The 22298-nt window shown below is 52.4% G+C and overlaps 1 protein-coding gene across 1 annotated transcript in view; it reads left to right on the plus strand.

Annotated features, from left to right (window-relative positions):
• The window catches only part of CABP7 (calcium binding protein 7), an 88362-nt gene that overhangs the window by 61909 nt on the left and 4155 nt on the right, over nt 1-22298 (plus strand). The window contains exons 2-4 of the mRNA XM_032768273.2: nt 3602-3745; nt 14496-14608; nt 17347-17500. Coding sequence (XP_032624164.1) covers nt 3602-3745; nt 14496-14608; nt 17347-17500 — 411 coding nt within the window. The remainder of the gene's footprint in view (nt 1-3601; nt 3746-14495; nt 14609-17346; nt 17501-22298) is intronic.

Consider the following 22298-nt stretch of genomic DNA (forward strand, 5'->3'; position numbering starts at 1 on the left):
TAGGGAAAATGCCACAAGCAGGATTCATAATCATAAAGCTGTGAGCAGGACGCCCACCCCAGAGTGCATGGGGCTGTGCCTTCTGCCTCATGTTCTTGAGTCTAACAAGCAAAAGTTCCTTTTCTGTGCCCCTCTCTGCTCCCTCACCATACCCCACTCACAGTGGTTGTCCTTTAGTCAGTGAGGAAGCCAGGGTTTAGAGGTGCAGCTGTGTGTGTTCGCCTCCCACCCAGGGAGGAAGGCACCTTGCTTGCTTGCTTCAGCATCTGAGCACTTGCTTTGGTTGGCCTCCCTGCCAGCTGCAGTTCCTCTCCTCTGGCTGTCCCATCAGTCCTGGATCCTGCTGCCTCACCAGCCACTCATTCACTAGCTGACTGTGAGTCATCTTCTGCTGCTACTTGCCTCTCTGCTGTGACCTCTGCACATCAGTCTCTTAGGCCTTGGCTACACTAGAAATTTCAAAGCGCTGCCGGGGCAGCGCTGCGAAGTGTGAGTGTGGTCATGTAATAAACGTCTGTCTCAAATCTGGACTTAGAGTTCAACATCTGAGTGTTTATCTGAACCTCCCCCAAGCTCACTACCAGCTTGGATTTTACTTCGCTGCCACCAGATAAGAATTAGGCTCTTATCAGCCTGGATTCCCCAAATACTCCTTGGGGGACCCCCTCTGTGGACTCCCCAACTTCCTTTGGGAAGACCCCCAAGCCAGCCTGGGTCTCCCTATCTACCCCAGCTCCCCCCTTCCTGGGTGACCTGGGCGATGCAGTACTTAACTCCTTGAGGCAAAACAAAGAGGGAAATCACTCTCTCCTGAGGCGATGCTTCAAATCTGTAAAGCTAATATAAAGAGATTTTCTACTCCCTTTCCAATAGCCTCACCAGAGAAAAACCAAAACTCAACCAGGTTTTTAAAGAAAACTTTATATAAAAAGAAAGAAAATACAGAACAATAATACTGCATTAAGAAACTCAATACAGGCTCTTGCTTATAAGAAAATATGAATAAACAGTCTGATTTTAAAGATAGCCCGATTACCAGTCCAGCACAGTACAACACACATGTAAATACAACACAAAGCATATAACAGCCTATTTGCTGCTTGTTGCCTTTGTATCACACTTTGTAGGAGAATGTTAGAAAGAAAATAGGAGTTAGCAGGAAAGCTGTTTCCTCCATAGCCGGGAGAAACACAAAGACCAGAACAAAAGCCAAAAACCTCCAGAGGTTCCCACCCTTACTTTTGAAAATCCTGTTTCCTGATTGGTCCTCTGGTCAGGTGTTTGGTTCCCTTTGTAAACCCTTTACAGTAAAAGAAAATTAACCCTTACCTTACCTATCTACTTATGACAGGTCAGAGCGGCAGCGCTGGGAGAGAGCTCTCCCAGCGCTGCACGTAAACCACATCCTTTACGGGTGTAGCCCAGCACTGCCGCCCTGATTACACTGAGGCTTTACAGCGCTGCATCTTGCAGTGCTCAGGGGGGTGTTTTTTCACACCCCTGAGCACGAAAGTTGCAGCACTGTAAAGTGTCAATGTAGCCAAGCCCACAGTAATTCTGAACTCTGCAGGCTGTGCAGAAACTGCTCCACCTCAAGTGATTTCAGTTCTGACTGATTCTTTAAAATAGTAAAGAGGCTTCTAATGAAGCTTATACAGCTCTTTCTTTATTTGAACAGTGGAGAGGAATAGGTTAAACCAGTCTGGACAGGACCCTAGTGGAGGTGCCACACACCTCCTGGCTAGAGCACTTATTCCCACCCCTTTTACTTCCACAGGCCTCTGGCATTTGCCCCCTGGCTTAATGAGGTCCTTTCAGCTGAGGGTCACTCTCATTTAGGACAGGTTAAGCACAGCTCATTGAATATCAAGGTTGAAAGGGACCTCAGGAGGTTATCTTAGTGATGTCCAACACCCCCTGCTCAAGGAAGAACCAATCCCTAGACAGATTTTTTGCCCCAAATGGCCCCATCAAGGACTGAATTTACAAGCCTGTGTTTAGCATGCCAACTTTGGTAACTGCATTTCACTAGCCCTGTAACCCAACCCCAGCCAAAGTTGAGCACTTTGAGCAACACAGTGCTCTATCTACCGGATAACTAAGCAGAGAAGGTGTGTTCATGTAAATACTGTTTGCTCTTGAAGTATCTCCCCCTCCCTCTCCCACCTAGCTGTCAGGGAAGAATTCAGCAGACCATGCTAGTTTGGAAAAGAGGAGATTAAGGGGGGGACATTATAGCAGTCTTCAAATACTTGAAAGGCTGCCATAAAAAAGATGGAGAATGGTTGTCCTCTCTTGCCACAGAGGGCAAGACAAAAGGCGATGGGTTCAAACTACAGCAGTGCAGATTTAGATAAAATCTCAGGAAAAACTCCTGAGGTAAGAACAACAGGACAACAGAACAGATGCCCAGGCAGGTCATGGAAGCTCCTTCCCAGGAGGCTTTCAAAAGGAGGCTAGAGCCATCTGTCTGGGATGGTTTAGGGTATGTCTACACTACCTGCCGGATCGGAGGGTAGTGATCAATCTATCAGGGATCAATTTATCGCATTTAGTGTAGACATGATAAATTGATCCCCAATCACTCTCCTGTCAGCAAGAGGCGGAAGCGGAGTCGACGGGGGAGCAGCGGCAGTCGACCTCGCACCATAAGGACATGAGATAAGTCGACCTAAGATACATCGACTTCAGCTACACTATTCTCTCCCCCTCACTCCCAGTGTAGACCAGGCCTTTGACACAACTCCTGTATCTTGGCAGGGAATTAGACTAGATGACCCCTGTGGTCCCTCCTAGCCTTGTGATTCTAAATTGGTAGAATTTTTCTACCTTGTTCCCTGCAACTCAAGCAGCTGGGTCTGGAGTGAGAGTTTCCCCCCAAATCCAGGTGGTGTGTGATGTTCACAGTTGGAACTTTCACATAACCCTTTTTAGACACGTGCTCACTCAGAACTCAGTAAATACCCAGGGTGCAGACACAATAGGGATGGCTCCGCTCCCTGGTTATTAGAAATGAATCCATTAAACAGCAACACAACACTTTCAAAGGGCTGCAGCTCGTGGGCTGGAGCTGGCGGTTGGCACGTTGTAGTGAACATGCTGAAACACCAGGGAATGAGCCGCTCTCCAGACATCACTGTAACAACGTCATTAGGCCGGAGACAGTAAAATCATGCCTGTAAAAGCTATTTTTAAGATTGGTTATTTTTCAACAAACAGGTATTTAGGCACCTAACTCCCATTGATTACCATGGGAATTAGGCATCTAAATACCTTAAGGCTCTGGGCTTTGGTCTCTCTGTGCCTCAGTTTCTCATCTCTGCACTGGGGATAATAGCTCTGCTCTGCCTCCTGGGAACGTGTGAGGATAAATGTGTTAGAGCTCATGAGGTGCTCAGGGACTGCTTAAAGACAGGGACAGATAATGCTGTGAGTTTAAGCAGCACATTTCCAGCTGAAGATCCCATCCCTACAGGACAGCAGACATTCCCAGTGAGAATCACTACCATGCCGAGGGGGTGGGGAGAATCGGACCCCTGTCTGTACTACCAATGCCCCAGGGCAACCCAGCTGCCACACTCACTCCCCTCCCTCTCCACAGAGATCCGGGAAGCCTTCAAAGTGTTCGACCGGGATGGGAATGGCTTCATCTCTAAGCAGGAGCTAGGCACGGCCATGCGCTCCCTGGGCTACATGCCCAATGAGGTGGAGCTGGAGGTCATCATCCAGCGGCTGGACATGGATGGTAAGTCTCATCTCTCCTGTCTCTTCTGCCCCTGAGCGTGGCGCTGCCCCGCAGACCCTAGGACCTTCCTGGGACCCATGCCTATGACAGGCCTGCAGGGGCACAGCAGAGAGCTCCCTCATTCCCCTGGGACTTCTCCCACATTCCTTCCTAATCCATCCTCTCTCCCTCTTTCAGCCCCTCCGCTTTGGAGGGCAATGCCTCTGGTCCCCAGCGCCCCTGCTCTCAGTACATGGGGCTAGACATGGGCCTAGTGTGCAAAGCAGAAAGCCCAGTCGGGTAGGCAGCTAGCCAGGGCTGTCACAAGAGGCCAGCACTTCCCCAAAAGTGAGCCTGGCTGGACTGGGAGGAGGTGTGGCCAGGGGATGCCCTTCCAGGGAGGGGGAAGGCAGAAACACTGCCTGCCCCCTGGAAGTGACCTCCCCCTTCCTGGATGCTGTCTCCCACACACTCCATAGCTTCCTGTGTCTGTGGGGTGATTCCAACCAGAGGAGCAGAGATGGCAGGGCCAGGAAAGCCCTCCCGGGTGGCCCATTCTGATTCCCTGTCAGGGCAGGATGTCTCACTGCCTCGCTGGGGTCTGGGTAGCTGCAGCATCTCAGCCAGCAGGGAGAGTCACAGACTACAGAAATGGGGTCAGAGGTGCTGGAACTAGGGATGCTGGGGAGGCTGCTGCACCCACTGGCTTGAAGTGGTTTCCATTATATTCAGGGTTTACAGTTTGGTTCGAGGGCTTTCAGCCCCCCCTCTACACAAATTGTTCCAGCCACCCTGCATGGGGTCGTCATTTACCCAGCTCAGCCTGCTCCCTGTGCCCCCAGACTACCGCAATCACGCTGCCCCAAGCAAACCCCTCTCTGCCAAAGTGCCCCTTCACTCTCTCCACTGAATTCCTCACTTCCTCTCCTACCATTGCTGTCATCTGTCTCCCATCTTTTGCTGTCTCTTTCCGGCTAGCTTTCTTTCACACCATCTTTCTCATGTTGGGTTTCTCTCCAGCTCCTTCTCCTGCCACCTCTTCATCTTTCACTTTCTCCATCTCTTTCTCCCACTCATTCACTGGCTCCATCCCTCCATCTTTCATGGCTCTCTGGCCATCTCTCAGGGTCCCTCATATCCCCCCGAGTAACTCTCATTGACACATATCCTGCAGCGGGGAACCATACCCCTTGGCATTCTCCTCCTCCCTTATCTTTCTCCTTCTCTCCATCTCTCCTACACTGCTCCAGCCTCTGTCTTCCTGTGCTCCGTTGTCTCACTTGCGTGACTCTTAATGCAAGCTGGATTGCCAAAGCTATTACAGATTTGATGTCACCAGCTAAAGAGAATATTTTCTTTGAGAATGGATATAATTTCTTTGCTGTAAAAGGTGACAGCTCAATGAAATACGCTCAGGTGTGTGAGTGTGACTGCAACTGTCTGAGTATGGGATGGACGTGCTGCCAGAGCTGCCTTCCTCCGCAGCCACTCACACTGCCTCTGCCCTTTGCCGCAGTGGAGCTGAAGCTATGCTGTCAGCTCGCCAGCCCTTGTCTTGGAGTACCTGGGCCAGTGGGAAAGGAAATGCAGCTGATCCATATTCCAAGGGCTTCTCCTTTTCTCTAGTTATTTTCCATTTTTGCTGCCATCTCCTCATTGCAAGCACCTGATCCTTCTTGCCCTTTTACATTTTAAACATTTGTTAAAGAGGTGGAAGGCAGCTAGTTCTCAATGGTAGCAGATGACAGAACAAGGAGTAATGGTCTCAAGTTGCAGTGGGGGAGGTTTAGGTTGCACGTTAGGAAAAACTTTTTCACTAGGAGGGTGGTGAAGCACTGGAATGGGTTACCTAGGGAGGTGGTGAAATCTCCTTCCTTAGAGGTTTTTAAAGTGAGGCTTGCCAAAGCCCTGGCTGGGATGATTTAGTTGGGATTGGGATTTGAGCAGGGGGTTGGACTAGATGACCTCTTGAGGTCCCTTTCAACCCTGATATTCCATGATTCTATTATTCTAGTTATAGGCTCAATATTTAGAGTTTACAACAGGATTTACAAAATCCTAATAGGAATAGAAACATTTGTGTAAGATGTGGCAATGTATGTACCGCAGTGCCTTCCGGGATGCGTCCATCACAGGAAAAGTAGCCTACTACTGCTACCAGGTAACGATATCACTCCTTTACTTCAAGTGATGGAGTGCTGTACTGTGGATCTGAAGGCTTCGGGGTCAGCCTCCCTGCTGAGCCCTGTAAGGGACTGTTTCACCTGTAGGAATTTTTTTTTTTACTGAAAGCAGTTTTAAATGCACACCTTCCCCTGCACCATGGGGAACCTAAACATCACAGCGCTATGCTCAGCCCCGGAACCAGGAAATGAAATTGACCAGCCTACAGTCGTTTCACTGTCAAAGCTGAGTGCAGTGAAAAAATAAGCAACATGACAAGTGAACAATAAATTAGATTTCAATAAACGCTTTCAGATTTAATCTTCTAAAGTGCTCTTGGTAATAAGGATGAGGGGAAATGCAGATATCTGTGTGCAGGCATGTGGACTGTGTCCATTTAGGGAGTCAGCCAGTGTAACATTGGAACCAGAATGCAGTTTGATCTCTGTTTCCCGTCGCACCATCTCGCCCTCCCACACATCTCAAACTGGACCTGTAGTGGAGTCAGCTGTCCCTTCTGTGACAGGAGAGTCCAGGGCAGGACAGTGCAGGCTGGGAGCTGCAGGATCAGAGAGACCTCCAGGGGGTGTATGTGCCCAGTAGCCTTGTAAAAGAATTCACTGGAACTCATTACAGTGAAGTCCTGTCTCTTTTGCCATGAAGGATCCATCCCTTTCCCTTATCTAACTGTTTGCTATTAGAACCCGTGGCACCAGATAGCTCTGTGGCATGAGTCTGGGCTTGTTTTATGGTGAAGCCCCTTCCCCAGGCCTTTGCCCTCCCTCCCAGTCTCACTGTGTCCTCCTCCCCCCCAGACTATTCACCACACTGCCTCTAAGGCCACCCTCATCCTTCCCAGAAACCCTCATCAGCTCTCTTTAGTGCAACAGACTCGGCCTCTCCCAAGCCCTGTGGCACCTCCTACATCTCTGAGCTTGTCTTCTGCTTTCTCAGCCACTCCCAGCTCTCCTCCCAATCCCTTGCGTTCCTGCTCACCTTCCACCCTGTAACCCTGGCAGGGCCTCTCACCTCCCTGTCTGGTTCCCTATGTTTGACCCTTTGACCACTCTCCTGTCCCTATTATTTCATTTGTTGTCCCCCAGAATCACTTGGCTTCCAGGTCCTGTGGATCCTCCCCTTAGGCTGGGGGGAGGCTCCGCCCGCCCACTTCCTGGATCCCAATAGGATGAACCTCTCACCTCCTTCAAGTCTCTCCCTAAAACCCACCTCTTCCAAAAATACTTCCCCCTCCCTCTCCTCCTGGGTCATCGCTCCTCTCATCTGTGTTAGAAGGGGTAGAGAATATCTTTGCCTCTGTGTCTGTAAGGAGCTGGGTACTCTGCGATGCACTATAAACACTAAGTATAAATATTCATCATCATCAGGATCATGGCGGCTGTGATGACATATGAGCTTCGTTTAGTGGAATTCAATGACCTGGTGTGACTACTAATTTGCAGCCTGTTTCTCGAAGGCTGGGAAGAGCTAGGCATCACCGCCCCAGCCCAGCTCTGCTGCACTGGCTTTGATCAGCTGTGCTTCTGTTAGTAACGTCTCGCAGGTGCGGTGCGATCCCAGACAGTGTCATGTAGCCCAGTGAAAGCTAGAGGGGATCAGAGAGCCTTAGGCTTGAGATCCAGAGCTGCTGGATTTGTTTCCTTGCAAGAGGTGATAAAGTTACCAAGACCAACAGCAACATAAAGACTGCAGGGAACATGCTGCTAGCGAGACCTGTGTGCACATATACCACACCCTGTCAAATAAATAAACTAGGGACTTGGGATGAGAGTTTGTGCTGGGCCTTCAGAAGGGGCTTTGAGATTCTGGGCTACTCCATCAGAAATTAGAGCAGCCCAAGGGGTGCTCTAATTTATGGAATCCTCCCAAGCACTGCCTATGCAGTGCCTGTAGCAGTGCAGAATCCTTATAGAGGTGTGAGCTATGGAGATGCTCCTTCCGTGCCAGGGCTTGCAATGGGCACTGCATAAGGCTGGTTATGGCAACTCTACACCATGCCTGCACTGCAGGCCTTTTCCCCCAGCCCACTACTGCATAGTTTCATCCTCTATGCATCAGCACAGCAGCATTTCGAAGCTGGGGCAAGGGACAGAACCAGTCCCTTTGTTTTTCCACACAATGGGCTGGACTCTGGTCTCTCTGACATGGGTATAATAGAGAGCAGCTCCACTGTACAGATGGCCATGGAGATCAGAGGCAGGTTTACAGTCCTTTGATCACTTTAAAATCTGCACCTTTCGCTCTTTTACTGATCTGGGACCTTAAACAGCATGTTAATTTATTGGATGGGGTGGGGAGTTCTTAACTTTTAAAAGCCCTTCAGGCAAGGCTGCCAGCTCCCTCCCTTATTAATTTTTAGTGCCAGCACTGGAGACCAAAGTTCCTTTTAGCCACAGGACAGACCAATGCAGGGCAAGCACCCCACTGCTCTGCCCCACCAATGTGGGTCAGCCCTGCCCTGTAGGGGTCCAGTTCTGGGCGAGAGGGGAGTTTAGTCTCCAAACATCATTCTCTCCTTGCTCTCTCTGCTCAGAATGCCATCATCAGCAAGGCCAATTCAGCAAGTTGTGGAGGGTGTTTTGTGAGATCCCAACTCATTTCACACCTTCCCCCTCCAAAGGCCTCCCAAGCTAGCCCCCCATCCATCCCCAAGGTTTTTGTCCTGCAGGATGGACTTGTCACAAAGCTTTGTTCATGGTGATGCATGGTGCCTTGAGCACTAGGCCTGCTGGTGTAGGACAGACACCTGATTCCAGAAAGGGTAGCAGCTACATCTCCAACACCCCCCAGCCTCTTTAAAGGCTTCCTGACCATAGAATATCAGGGTTGGAAGGGACCTCAGGAGGTCATCTAGTCCCCCAGACAGATTTTTGTCCCCGATTCCTAAATGGCCCCCTCAAGGATTGAACTCACAACCCTGGGTTTAGCAGGCCAATGCTCAAACCACTGAGCTATCCCTCCCCACAAGGAAGAGAAGCATGCCCAAAAAGCATGGCACCTGGCCTGCCATGCCTGATCCTGCCCCGCCCCCCACCAGCCTGGGGAAGATCTTGGCCCCCTGAGATAGGTTCAGAAAATGAACTCCTGCATTTGGGCTGTTCTGTTTCCTGCCCAATCGGGCTTGTACGGGGATTGAAGGGTTCCCTTCACACCAGCAGCCACACCATGTTCAACTATGACTGAGACAGGGGGAGGCAAATATGTCACTCGTGTTTCATGTACTGCATGCCAGGTAATAGCACATGAGAACTCCAAATTCAGAAAACTAAACTGGCTCTTTACTAAAAGGACAATTTAGAAAGAGCATTCCAGCCATGTGCACACAGACTGATTTTGTGAGGAATCTTCACACTCTTCCCTCCTGCACCCGGTGCTCCTCCCTCCAAGTTCCATGCAGGTTGCTACAATGAGGAGGGGGTAGTTTAAATACCACTCTGTTCCTAGAAGAAACTTGGCCTCATTAGCTAACATCTTTCCTTTCTGGCCTGGTTAAACATACTGGTGCTCCAACTTCCCATCGCCTTGCAATAGTGCTCTTCCTGCAGCATCCCCAGAGCTCAGATGGCCCATCTTCCCTGGTAACCCCTCCCCAAGTTCTGATCCCCAGCTCACGAGCAGCATTGTCACAGAAGCTCCCAGGCTCTGCTCTCCTGCTCAGCCCTTTTATTGTGTCTCAGAACCTTAGCAACGAGGTGGGATCAGAGTTTCTTCTTGTCCTTAGCTGGCAACAGTTCAGGGAGCCCTGTGATCTTTGGGTTTTTTTGTCTCTGAGTGTCCGATCCTGCTGGCAGGCTGCAGTTCTGGAGAGGGCCCTACTCTCTCAGAGACAGCGGAAGGAAGTTACCAGCAGGAGAGCATTAATGATGGCATCCCCTAATAATTACCCAGAGGCTGCTGGCTTTGCTGGCACAAGCCCCAGATCTCTGGGATGGATATTAGCAAGTCCCAGAAGGAGGCTGCAGCCCTGTCTCAAGGTATGTCTACACTAAGGGATTATTCCGATTTTACATAAAACGGTTTTGTAAAACAGATTGTATAAAGTCGAGTGCACACAGCCACACTAAGCGCATTAATTCGGTGGTGTGCGTCTATGTACCAAGGCTAGTGTCGATTTCCGGAGCGTTGCACTGTGGGTAGCTATCCCGTAGCTATCCCATAGTTCCCTCAGTCTCCCCCGCCCATTGGAATTCTGGGTTGAGATCCCAATACATGATGGTGCAAAAACAATGCAATGTCATGGGTGATTCTGAGTAAATGTCGTCACTCAAAATCTTCCTCCATCAAAGCAACGGCAGACAATCATTTCTTGCCCTTTTTCCCTGAATTGCCTGCCAGACGGGCCATAGCATGGCAACCATGGAAGCCTAGTTTTAGGGCCTTTTGTCACTGTCACCATATGTGTCCTGGATGCTGCTGACAGACGTGGTACTAGCATGCTACATCAGGAGCATTCATTTGCCTTTGCAAGGTAGCAGAGATGGTTACCATCCTACTTGCATCGTCTGCCATTGTAAATTGGCGAGATGAATTGACAGTTATACAATATTTTGTACCGTCTGCCTAGTGTTTGGGTGACACTCGACTGGGCTGGCCTCACTGAGGTCAGGCCAAGGGCGCATGGCAACAATGGACATGACTCCCTAGGGTCCCATTCCTTCATCTGATGTTTATTGAGTCTAAAAATTAGAAGTCATCCTGCCTAGAAAACGAGGGTAGACAAGTTAACTAGAGAGCCAGAGAGCAGAGCCACTGGCCGGTCCAGACGCTCAAGATCCTGGGCAGAAATGATGACCACAATGCAAATTCGTAAGGGGGGGGCAGCCCAGTTACTAGGGGGTGCCCCTGCACAACGCCCACTCGTTGCTAGTCCCTCCTCCCCGCAAACCACTCCCTGAGCTACGCGGTTGGCAGTGTCCCCCATTTGTGGGATGAAAGTAATTAAAGAAATGCAGGAAATAAGAAAACGCACTGACTTTATTAGCGAGAATAAAGATGAGGAGGAGAGTGCAGCCTCCAGCTGCATGATAGTCCAGGGAGGTACAGAATCTTCGTTTAGACGAGACGAAAGGGGGCGGGGTGGGGCTGATGGAGCTCAGGCCCCAGTGCTTAGATGAGGGACGGTTACCCAGCAATTTGGCAAGCCGTCTTGCCAGGAATGACAGAGTAGTCATGCCCATTTGTTACCCAGGGGCCAAGCAGAAAATGAATTTTTTCCCTTTTCTTTCACGGGGGGGAGGGGTTGTAAAAGTTGACAGAGATATACCGGAACACCCAGGACAAAGACGTTTTTGCTACAGTACGAGGAACTCCAGCCAAGAATGCAATGCTTTTTGGAGACTAGCAGGGGACCGTGGGATAAGCTGGAGTCTCAGTCCCCACCTCCTACTCCATGAGCATAGCCATGTTGATTCTGTGGCTTTCCGTTACCTGTCACGCATACACGTGCTGTCGGACTCTGTATCATAGCCGGAGATTTTTTTCAAATGCAGGCATTGTATCTCATGGTACACGGAGCTGGTGTAGAACAGATTTTGTCTCCACACATAACACAGCGATCAGATCCAGTTACATCTCCTGTAACGGATCGATAGCGGAGCTCTTTCGATTGGGAACTACGCTGCCTCCGAAGCCCGTGTGGAACAGCGAGCTCCAAAGCTGGCAAAACAGGAAATGGCAATACCAAATAGTTCGCGGAGGGCTTTCCCTGATCTACACCTGGCCAGTGTAATCCTACGTTCAGAGAGATTGCTTTCCAAGAGAGGTCACCAATGAGTGCACTGTGGTATAAGCCCCGACCTGCAGGCCAATCCTGTCGAGATTTGAGATGCCACAAACATGCTAAACCCTAATTATCCGACATGGCAATACCGATTTCTGCGGTACTCCTCTCGTCGGGGAGGAGTACAGAAACCAGGTTAAAGAGCCCTTTATATCGATATAAAGGGCCTCGTTGTGTGGATGGGTGCAGGGTTAAATCAGTTTAACGCTGCTAAATTCGGTTTAAATGCGTAGTGTAGACCAGGCCTCACTGCCCACTAGTTTCCAGGGTATTGGCCTTCCTGCTGCGTGAGCCCACAAGCATACTTCCCTAATGGGACCTCCATACCTGCTTGCTCTGGGACAGCAGAGGGAGATCCAATCAGAGGCTTTTGCAGTTACCATGACTCTTAGACTCAGACTTTAACGCCAGAAAGGACCATCATGATCACCTAAATCTGGCTGCCTGCATATTGCAGGCCACAGAACCCCACCCGCCCATTGCTGTAACAGACCCCTAATCTCTGGCTGAGTTACTGAAGTCCTCAAATCATGATTTAAAGACTTCATGTTACAGAGAATTCACCATTTACACTAGTTTAAACCTGCAAGTGATCTATGCCCCATGCACCAAAGGAAGGCGGAAAAAACCCAGGGTCTCTGCCAATCTGACCCAGTGTCTGTGTCCTGAGGACAGGTTTGAAGTACAGGCAGGTAGGAGAGCTACAGAAATGATCAAAGGTTTTGAAAACCTGACATGTCAGGGAGGGTTAAAAAACGGGCTATGTTTAGTCTGGAGAAAAGAGGACTGGGGGGGAACCTGATAACATTCTTCAAACTCTGGCTGAGATCGTTCCCTATCTCCTCTGCTCATGTCTCTCTCACTCGGATTGTTCTCTCTTCTGTTTTCTCTGCCCTAGCTGTCTCGCTCTCCTCCACTCCATTCTATTTCCCTCCGTCTTTCTGCCTGTCATCTCTTTACATCTCCTCTGCATCATGCTTTCTCCTTCTCACTTACCCTTCGAGCCACATGCTCACACTGACTGGCCAGGTCCCTCTCTTGGTGCCGATGGCTTAATCCATAGTGCCCATGTGGCTCACACTATCCCTGCCTCTGTCCCCAATGTCGCCCACCCCTCCCGGCTGCCACAGATATCGCTGTGCAATGGCATGTCCCCACACAGCATGGATGCTCTGTGCTGTGATCAATGGGGGATTCCCCTGCACCAGCCCAGAGACTGTATCTAGCCCGTTAACAGGGCTGCATTTGGAAATCAGGGTTTGGCACAAGCAGCCAACCCTGCTGTGTGAACTGTGCAACAGAGCATTACCACACACGTGTCCTTTGAGCCAGGGGGACAGGACGGGGTACAAAAGCCACTGGGCAGAGCTCCGGCCCTGTCAGAACTTCAAAGCTGGCTGAAGGGTTCAAAACTGACCCATTTTTCATCTAGTCAAAATTTTGCATTTACTGATTTAAAGTGAATATTGAAAACACCACAGAAATGGTTATCAAAAAATTAACCTTTGGGAAAACATTTCAACCCAAAATATCAAGGAGGAGGGAAGGGCAGGAGCATTTTTGAAAATAAATCCCGGAAGATTTACATCAGATTGTAAGCTCTGGGGGCAGGGATGGCCCCTTTGCTCTGGGTGTATACAACACCTAGCGCAACAACGCCAGGCCAGGGCCGGGGCTCTAAGGCACTACCACAACATAAATAATATTTTGACAGTGTCGATGATTTTTCTTGAAAAAACGAGTCATTTTGGGGAAAGTGCCAGTTTTTCACTGAAAATGAACCTTTCTGTTCAAACTGTGCCAACCTCTCACCCATATGAATCTCACTGTCCCTGTGTCCAGCTGGGCTCCTGCCTCACAGCCCCCCCCGGCTGCCCCCACAGAGTGCTTGTTGGCTCTTGAGCCCTGAGCTCCTCACTCTCTCATCCAAGTTCAGCCTATTTTCTTTCCTGTTTCACATGCTCTGCTCCCTTTCTGCAAGTCCCCATCTCCACTGCTCCCAGCTCTGGGCCTGATTCTCACCGACATCAGCACAGAGTTGGTGGGAAAAGCTACTCGATCTAGCCAGGAGCATTTCCTGCCCCTTTGCACAGTTCCAGGTGTTGGGCAATGCAAATCAGGCCCTTGTTTCCACGTACCCAGCATCTCTTTCTGTCCAGGACCACTCTCCCCTGCCCCTACACCTGATTCTCTTGCAAGTTTCTTTTGTCTCATTCTCCCTTTCCCACCCTCTGTCTCTCTCCTCGTCAGTTCTTCTTCCACAGCTATGGGGTCCCATAGGTCTTGTGGTAGGGGAGGGGAGGCTAGGGAGGGATTTGGCCCGTTCCCGTCTCTCCACAGGCGCTCTAGTGCTGGTGCCCCCTGCTGGTGGTTGATGGGAAGAGGCAGAGCTCAGGGGACGATGGGGTGGATCTCTCCAGCGAGGCCAGGGGAATGGGCAGGATTCCCCCCACCCCACCTCCAGCAAATCACACTGGCCACATCCCCATGCCAGAGATGGAGCCCCTGGATCAGCAACCCCAGGGGGTCTGTGATTGCCACCCCCCAGGGCAAACCATTAGCATGGGTCAGAAAACAGGGGACCCCTTCCCACCCACCCCAGTTTGACAACATGGGGAAATCATTTTTTCTGTGTTCTCAGAAGGAAATTTGACTTTTAAATAAAAACAATGTTCCAGTTTGGGCTGAAATCAGTTTGGGTCTGGCTGGAAAATGTATACACAGGGCACCAAAGGGGGAGAGAAGAAAAAAGCTCCACTGAGCATCCCACCTGCACCCAGGGGAAGTAACTCGTGCCTCTTTCTTTCTCAGGGGATGGGCAAGTGGATTTTGAGGAGTTTGTGACATTACTGGGGCCCAAGCTCTCCACCTCGGGGATTCCCAAGAAGTTCCATGGCACAGACTTCGACACTGTCTTCTGGAAGGTAACTGGTGCCTCATCTGTAGCCCTCTCCACGCCCTTCCTTCGCCCTGACGCCTCCTCTTGAGATCCCCAACCTGAGGTAGGGGAGTCATGGACATAGAGGGAGAGCATATCCCAAAGTTACTCCAGGCCAAGAAGTACAGACTGATCCCAGTTCTCCCCCCAGGCCCCTGGGGCTCTAATATGGAAGGAGCAGCCAGTGTTCGGGGTTGGGTGAGGGGCGGGCAGATGCATCATACAGAGAAGAGGCTGTGGTAGGACAGCACCCATGAGAGTTCCTCATTTACCAGGTCCCCAGCAAACAGCCACTGCCTGTACCAGCCACAGCAGGCTCCAACATGGACCCTCTCTATTCCAAATAGCACCAAGGGGCAGCTGATGGGGTCAGTGCAATCACGTAAGCAGATAGCCTGAGGGGGGAAGGAGCAGATACAGGGAACGCAGCTGGAGGCAGGAGAGGTAACAACTGACGTGCCCAAGGAATGCTCATGTGACTCCCCAGGGAACCTGTGCTGACCCCACTGCTCCTACCCTGACTGTGGTGCAGCACGGACACACCGCTGCCTTGTGCCCCAATGACAATTGCCACAAGCCCAGCCAGAGAGCCCCCCGCAAAGAGCACTGACCCCCTCCCTCCACCACACGCCCCCCCATCAATGAGCCTGCCCTTACCATACACCGTCCCACCCCTCCAGCAGTGACCCCTCACTCACCCACCCACCCCAGCACCTGTATCTGCTGAAAACCCCACTTGGAAGTTTCTTGGAAGGGATTCTGGGGGTGGGAGGGAGTTGGCCTTGACCACACCTCGTTTCTGGAAAGCCAGGTCTACTTTCTGCACACCAGAGAAGTGAAGGAGCAAGCCATGGGCCTGCCTCATGCCCACTCCTCCCTTGCTCACAAGAGAAACACCTTAGGGGAGCATCTTCTTTCATGCGACTTAGCTTTGTTTTGATATGAGCAGCTGCCTCTGGATCAACCCTACCTTTGGCCCAGCCCTGTTGGTCTCAGTGGGGTTACATCAGGGTACAGCCTGGCCTCTTTCTGATTTGCACTGCTCCCCAGGAGCCCAATTCACCCTTCTTTAGCATCTCCAGGAGCCTCTCCTCTGGGAGGCTCATCAGCCCTCCTTGGACACACCACACCTGGGGCACGCTCACACGGCAGAACCCAGGGCAGGGCTTAGTTTCATTTTCCTGGTTGGGGGTGGTTTCCTGTTTGTGCTTCAACTCCTAAAAAGGAGACAGTCAGGGCCCTGATGGGAAAACTGGACTCAGGGCCCCTGATTCCTATAGTGACCAGACAGCAAGTGTGAAAAATCGGAACGGGGGGTGGGGGTAATAGGAGCCTATATAAGAAAAAGACCCAGAAATCGGGACTTTCCCTATAAAATTGGGACATCTGCTCACCCTACTGACTCCAGCCCTATAAGAGCAAAGAGCTCCTGGTGTCAGTGTGACTAAGGGCTGGTGGGGTGCAGTGGCGTAGCCAGGTTTTAACAGCAGGGGGAGCAAGCAAACATAAAAAAGGCACCCCCCTTTGGCTCCTCCTCTGGCCACACCCCCCTTGGCTCCTCCTCTGGCCACACCCCCCTTGGCTCCTCCTCTGGCCACGCCCCCGGCTCCTCCGGCCATTCCGCGCCCCCTCCCCCCCTTGGCTGGCTCCTCCGGCCACACTGGAGCCATGCTGCGCCCCCCCGGCCACGCCACCCCCCCATGGCTGTACAGGGAGGCTGGCAGAGGACAGAGGTACAAGGGGAGGTGAAGGGGAGGGAAACGCAGGGGCACAGGGTACATGGGAGGGGTACACGGGGTATGGAGCTTGGGGAGGGGTTACCGGGGATGGGAGTGGGCTGGAGTCCCCGGGGCTCTCTGTGCAGAGGGGGCTGGAGCTGCCCCCGGGACCGGGAGAGCCTGGGAGGGGCTCGCCGCATGCAGCACCAGCCCAGCTCAGCTCTGCCCCTACCTCTTGGGAGGCGGGGGAAGAAGGCAGCAAGCCCCGCCAGGCATGGTCCGAGCGAGCTGCGTCCGCGCCAGCCTGCCGCAGCCGCCCATCCCACAGCTCCTTCGGCCGTGTTGCTGGTTGTGCTGGCCGGCTGGCGCCACTTCTGCCCCGCAATCAGCTATCTCCCTCCTGCTGGGAGACACAGCTGATCAGCGGGGGTGGGGCGAAAGCCAGGCAGGCCGTTCAGAGTGGAGCCAGTGAGGCGCCGCGTTTTTAAAAATGTGGGGAGGAGAAGCAGCTGCTTCTGATGCATCCCACTAGCTACACTACTGGTGGGGTGCACTGTAGGGCACAGTCTAGTCTTTGCTCCAGCCATCACTCTGGCAGGGCAGCTGCCTATCTGTGACATTGCCATCATGCCTGTCAATCACACCGTGGGCCTCCCCTGGCTCCTCTTCCTCCCTACTGCCAGCACAGGGGTCAATGTGTCCCTGCCCTCAATGGTTAGGTCACATGACAGCCATGACACCAAGCATACTGCATGACGGCCAGGTGTCGGGGACCACGGTGCCAGGCCTGTGCCCCATGTGAGATCAGCAGCTGCTGTGCTACGGCAGTGCTCCCTGCGTGACCAGAGGTGTGCGGTGGTGACTGATCCGGGACAGCCGTGCCAGGCTCCGGTCCCCATGACACACAGCTGGAAGTCATATGATGCCCAAGGGAGATCATGTGAACATGCGGCGGTTCTTGCAATCCCCCCCTGAGGGGTCTGTGTGCTGCTTCCCCTTCCCACAGTGCGACATGCAGAAGCTGACGGTGGATGAGCTGAAGCGGTTGCTCTACGACACCTTCTGCGAACACCTGTCCATGAAGGACATTGAGAACATCATCATGACGGAAGAGGAAAGCCACATGGGCAATGCCGAGGAGTGCCCTGTCGACGTGGAGCGTAAGTGACCCTTCCCCAGCACTGTCACTCACTATTGCTACCATAGCGCCTAGGAGCATGGCCCAAGCCCCACGGTGCTAGGCTCCGTACAGACACTGCCCCAAGGAGCTTACAATCAGCGTCCAGGGACTTGCTGTCCATCTCTGCTGCTGCCTGGAGCAGCCAGACAGGGCTGGCCTTACCATGAGGTGAACTGATGCAGCCGCCTCAGGTTCCAGACTGTGGGGGGGCCACTAGGACCCAAAGTGTAGAAAATTGTGTCTGCTGCTGGTGCACAGAGATGGTGGAGTGCTGTGCTGGAGGAAGGGGGGCACAAGAGACATAACAGGCAGGCAGGAGAAAAGGTGAGAGGGAATAACAGAAAGCAGCAGGAGCTGCAGGGAGAGGGAGGAGGAGGAGCCTCTTATGTACCTCTCTAGCACCCACAGGAGCCTGGACTGATTAACACCAGCTTCTCAGGGGGCTTCCTGGTTCCTGCTGCTTCCCTGAATCCACTGGAGGGGAACAGGCAGTCACCTGAAGTAGTAGGAGCCAGTTAGGCCCTTAAGACGCTGATATCTTCCCTCACTCAGGCCCTGCTACCAGCCTGCTTATTTTGTCCCCTTCAACTGAGTGTGAGAGCAGGGCCGGTTTCTAGCCATTTCCCGCCCAAGCACGGCAGCACACCACTGGGGGCTCTGCCGCTTGCCGGTCCCGCGGCTCCGGTGGACCTCCCGCAGGCGTCCTTGTGGAGGTCTGCTGGTCCTGGGCTCCGGTGGACCTCCCACAGGCGTGCCTGTGGAAGCTCATCGGGAGCCGCGGGCCAGCGGACCCTCCGCAGGCACGCCTGTGGGAGGCCCACTAGAGCCGCCTGCCGCCCTCCGGCAACGGCGGAGCTCCTCCTGCGGCGTGCACCCAAGCACGCTCTTGCACGCTGGGCCTGGACCGGCCCCGGTTGAGAGCCACTATATTGGCACAGAACAGCAGTCATGAGTGAAAGAAGAAAACGCCCCTCTGGGGCAGCATTCAGAAAAAGAAAGAAAGCAAAGGAAGCTTTTCTATCTAAGCAGGAAGGAGCTCATCCTGAGATACATAGACACAAATGTTTACGGGGAGCCTTCCAGCCCCAGTGAGGATGTGAGTGCTTAAACTCTCGAGCTTTTGTGTCCCATGCAGTTCTCATTCGTTGAACTTGGTGGTCAGTGATGCAGCATAAGTTTCTATTAGGCTGCCAAATTTTTTAATGTAATTTGAACAGGGCCAGCTCTAGCAATTTCGCCACCCCAAGCACGGCGGCACGCCATGGGGGGTTCTCTGCCGCTCGCCAGTCCCGCGGCTCCGGTGGACCTCCCACGGCGGGCCTGTGGATGCTCCAGCGGAGCCACACCAGGAGCGGCGCCAGGGTTTTTGGCGCCCTAGGCAGGAGTCCTTCCACTCTCCCGGTCGGCGCGGCGATTCTGCGGCGGGGGGTCCTTCCGTTTTCTCGGTCTTCGGGCACTTCAGCGGGGGTCCCGGAGCAAAGTGAAGGACCCGCCACAGAATTGCCGCCAAAGACCTGGAGCGCGGAAGGACCCCCCCCCCCGAATTGCCGCCGAGGAAGCGCAAAATGCACCCCTCCAAATGGAAGCCCCGCCCTGGAGTCACGGGCCAGCGGACCCTCCACAGGACGCTTGCGGAGGCTCACCGGAGCCGCCTCGCCACCCTCCCGGCAACCGGCAGAGCGCCCCCGCAGCATGCCGCCTCAAGCACGTGCTTGGTGCACTGGGCTGGAGCTGGCCCTGAATTTGCAGCATCTATGTATTTTTCATCTGCATCAACTCATCAATGGCAAATTTTGAAGCAACATCTGGAAACATTCCTCTCTGACACTGAAACCACTGAGTGCACACAGATGGGAAAGTTGTGGAGGTGATAAAGCCTATCAAACACCACATTGGGAAGATAGATGATGCCATAGTTGCCAGTATGGAGATAATGCTATGACAGGAACGGTTCATGGGAGACCGTGGAGAGAGAAATGGAATCACCAGAAACTTACATAACTTCACATTTCTGTGTGGCTTAGTGTTGTGGCCTGACATACTGTTTGAAATAAACGTTGTAAGCAAGAGACTCCAAGGTGTTGACCTTGATATATCTGGAGCAACGGAACTGGACAAAGCGAAGTCATACCTACAGTCTTACCCGTCAGATGAGGGATTTCAAAACGTTCTGAAGAGTGCACAGAAGTTGGCAGAGGAACTTCACATTGAAGCTATTTTCCCACCCATTCAAGAATACAAGAGTCACTGAAGAAGACATTTTGATTATGAGGCAGGGGATAATCCCATAAGAGATCCCAAACTACAATTCAAAGTTGAATTCTTTAACCAGGTGCTAGACTGTGCAATACAGTCAGTTGAAGAACGTTTCGTGCAGCTCAAGGAACACAGCGTATATTTGGGATGTTGTAGGATATTCCAAAACTCCTCACTATACCTGAAGAAGACCTGCACCAGCAATGCAGGGCACTAGAGACAGTGTTGACACATGATGATGTGCACGATATTGATGCGAGTGATTTAGGTGATGAACTGAAAGCCCTTTCAAGATACATTCCAGCAGGATCAACTCCAAAGTCTGTTCTGGAATATATGTGCACAAATAAGATGACCAGCCTCTTTCCAAATGCTTTTGTTGCTCTGCACATACTTCTAACACTTCCTGTAACAGTTGACAGTGGAGAACGCAGCTTCTCCAAGCTGAAGTTAATAAAAACACATCTACGCTCCACAATGACAGGAGAGGCTGGTCGGCCTTGCAACCATCTCAGTAAAGCATGAACTGGCCCAGACTGTGGACCTTCAAGAAGCAGTTCAAATCTTTGCAACCAAGAGGCAGGGCCGCCCAGAGGGTTCAGGGGGTCTGGGGTCTGGGGTCTTGGGTGGCGGGGGGCCCCCACTATGGCGGTAATTCGGCAGCGGGGGGTCCTTCCGCTCCGGGACCCGCCGCCAAACTGCCCCAAAGACCCTTCGCCAAATTACCGCCGAAGACCCAGCACTTCGGTGGCGAGTCCTGCTTCGGCAGTAATTCGGCGGCGGGGGATCCTTCCGCCCTGGGTCGGAAGGACCCCCCACCACTGAAGACTCGGAGTGGAAGAAGCTCTGGGGGCCAGGGCCTGGCAAGAGTTTTCCAGGGCCCCTGGAGCAAGTGAAGGACCCCACTCCAGGGGCCCCGAAAAACTCTCGTAGGGGCCCCTGCAGGGCCTGGGGCAAATTGCCCCACTTGCCCCCTCCTCTAGGCAGTCCTGCCAAGAAGGCACGGAAAGCACCACTTTGATTATTCAAACAGAGAAAAATGCCAGTGTTTACTATGCAGACAAGAAAAGTTACATTTGCTGTTCAGGCGTTTGAAAGTTAAGTGTTACTTAAAATTTTTGAACAAGGCATTTTAAGTTGTTAGTTCTCCTTTTTTGGGGTGGGTAGCAGAGCAGTACGATGAGAGGAGTAGAACAGGAAGAAGGCAGAGTTTTGTCCCAAGCAAGGGGACATGGGGGCATCATTTGAGCTCCCCACCGCCGGTGCCAAAATCTTGTGGGCCAGCCCTGGAGCCAGACCACTGTAAGGAGCAAGCCATACTTGCGGTCCCTGTTCCCCTGTCACCTGCCCACATCAGCCACCTTGCCCCTACAGAGTTGTCTGGAGATGCAGGGAGCAGGTCAGTGGGCTTGTTGTGATGCATCGCGAGCGAATACGGGTCTTCCCATCCACCATGGGACACTGGGCTGTGTCCCTCTCCCCCCCACCTGGTTCCCCCCTCTCAGGTCAGGGGGCAACCCAGGAGCATGAGACGGTCAGGCCATGTGTGGGTGGGGGTCCTTGGAGACCTTGGCTTTGCCCAGCACTCTGAGCTAGAGGCAGGTTTTGTGCAGTCTGAGTTAAGTGGCCATTTCACATCCGCCCTCTGGACCAGGACCGGCACCACCAAAGCAGAGGGGATATTTGCCCTCCCACAATGCTCTTCAAGGGATCCCAAATTGTTGCCAGGAAGGCAGAGATAGGTCCCAGGTTAACCCATGCTAAGCAGAGCAACAGCAGCAGAGCCACAGGGGTCACAAATAGAAATCACAGCAAAATACGAACAGAACTCAAATTTTACTTCTTTAAAACTCTTGAAATGCAAGATTTTCCAGGGGTCTGACTAGCCCCAGACTCCTGGAAGGCTGTTTGGCTTTTAAATAGCAACATCAAGGGGTCCCACAATACCCCCTTCAAACACCTTCCACTGCCTCCCTTGTCTCCTTGCTGCCATAAGCGTCTCCCACAGCACCTCTCTGGGCTCTTTGTAACACTGAGCACCATCTAGGGCTTCTCCCCTGAGGTCCAGTGCCTGCCTTTGGGTCAGGGCTGGCCACAAGGGCTTGCTCCAGATCTGTGTCTTCCAGGTTCTCCCAGGCTTCTTCATCAGCCTGCAGGAGCCATCCTTCTTCGCCACAGTCTCACCAATCTCTGGTCCTAGACTGCCAAGTTCCTTTCCCTCTCTCCCTGCAGGCCCCCCTGCTGCTGCCAGCTTCCTGTCTTTATAGTCATCACCCAGCTCCTTCCCCAGCTAGGCTTCACCCTTAATAAGTCCTGGCCCACTCTCCATGTGCAGCCAGGCAAGTTAATTGCTCCCCCAGGCTCACATTCCCCCTGTCAGAGCCAGGACGAGGTATACAGCCTGTCAGCACAGGGAATGACAAAAATTATTGCAGCCCTGGAGAAAATCCCATACAAGGAGAGACTGAAAGGATCTTGGGCTGTTTAGTTTAGAGGGGAGACAAATAATAGGGGCCATGGCA

This window comes from Chelonoidis abingdonii, chromosome 22 (assembly GCF_003597395.2).
Source record: "Chelonoidis abingdonii isolate Lonesome George chromosome 22, CheloAbing_2.0, whole genome shotgun sequence".
Lineage (NCBI taxonomy): Eukaryota > Metazoa > Chordata > Testudines > Testudinidae > Chelonoidis > Chelonoidis abingdonii.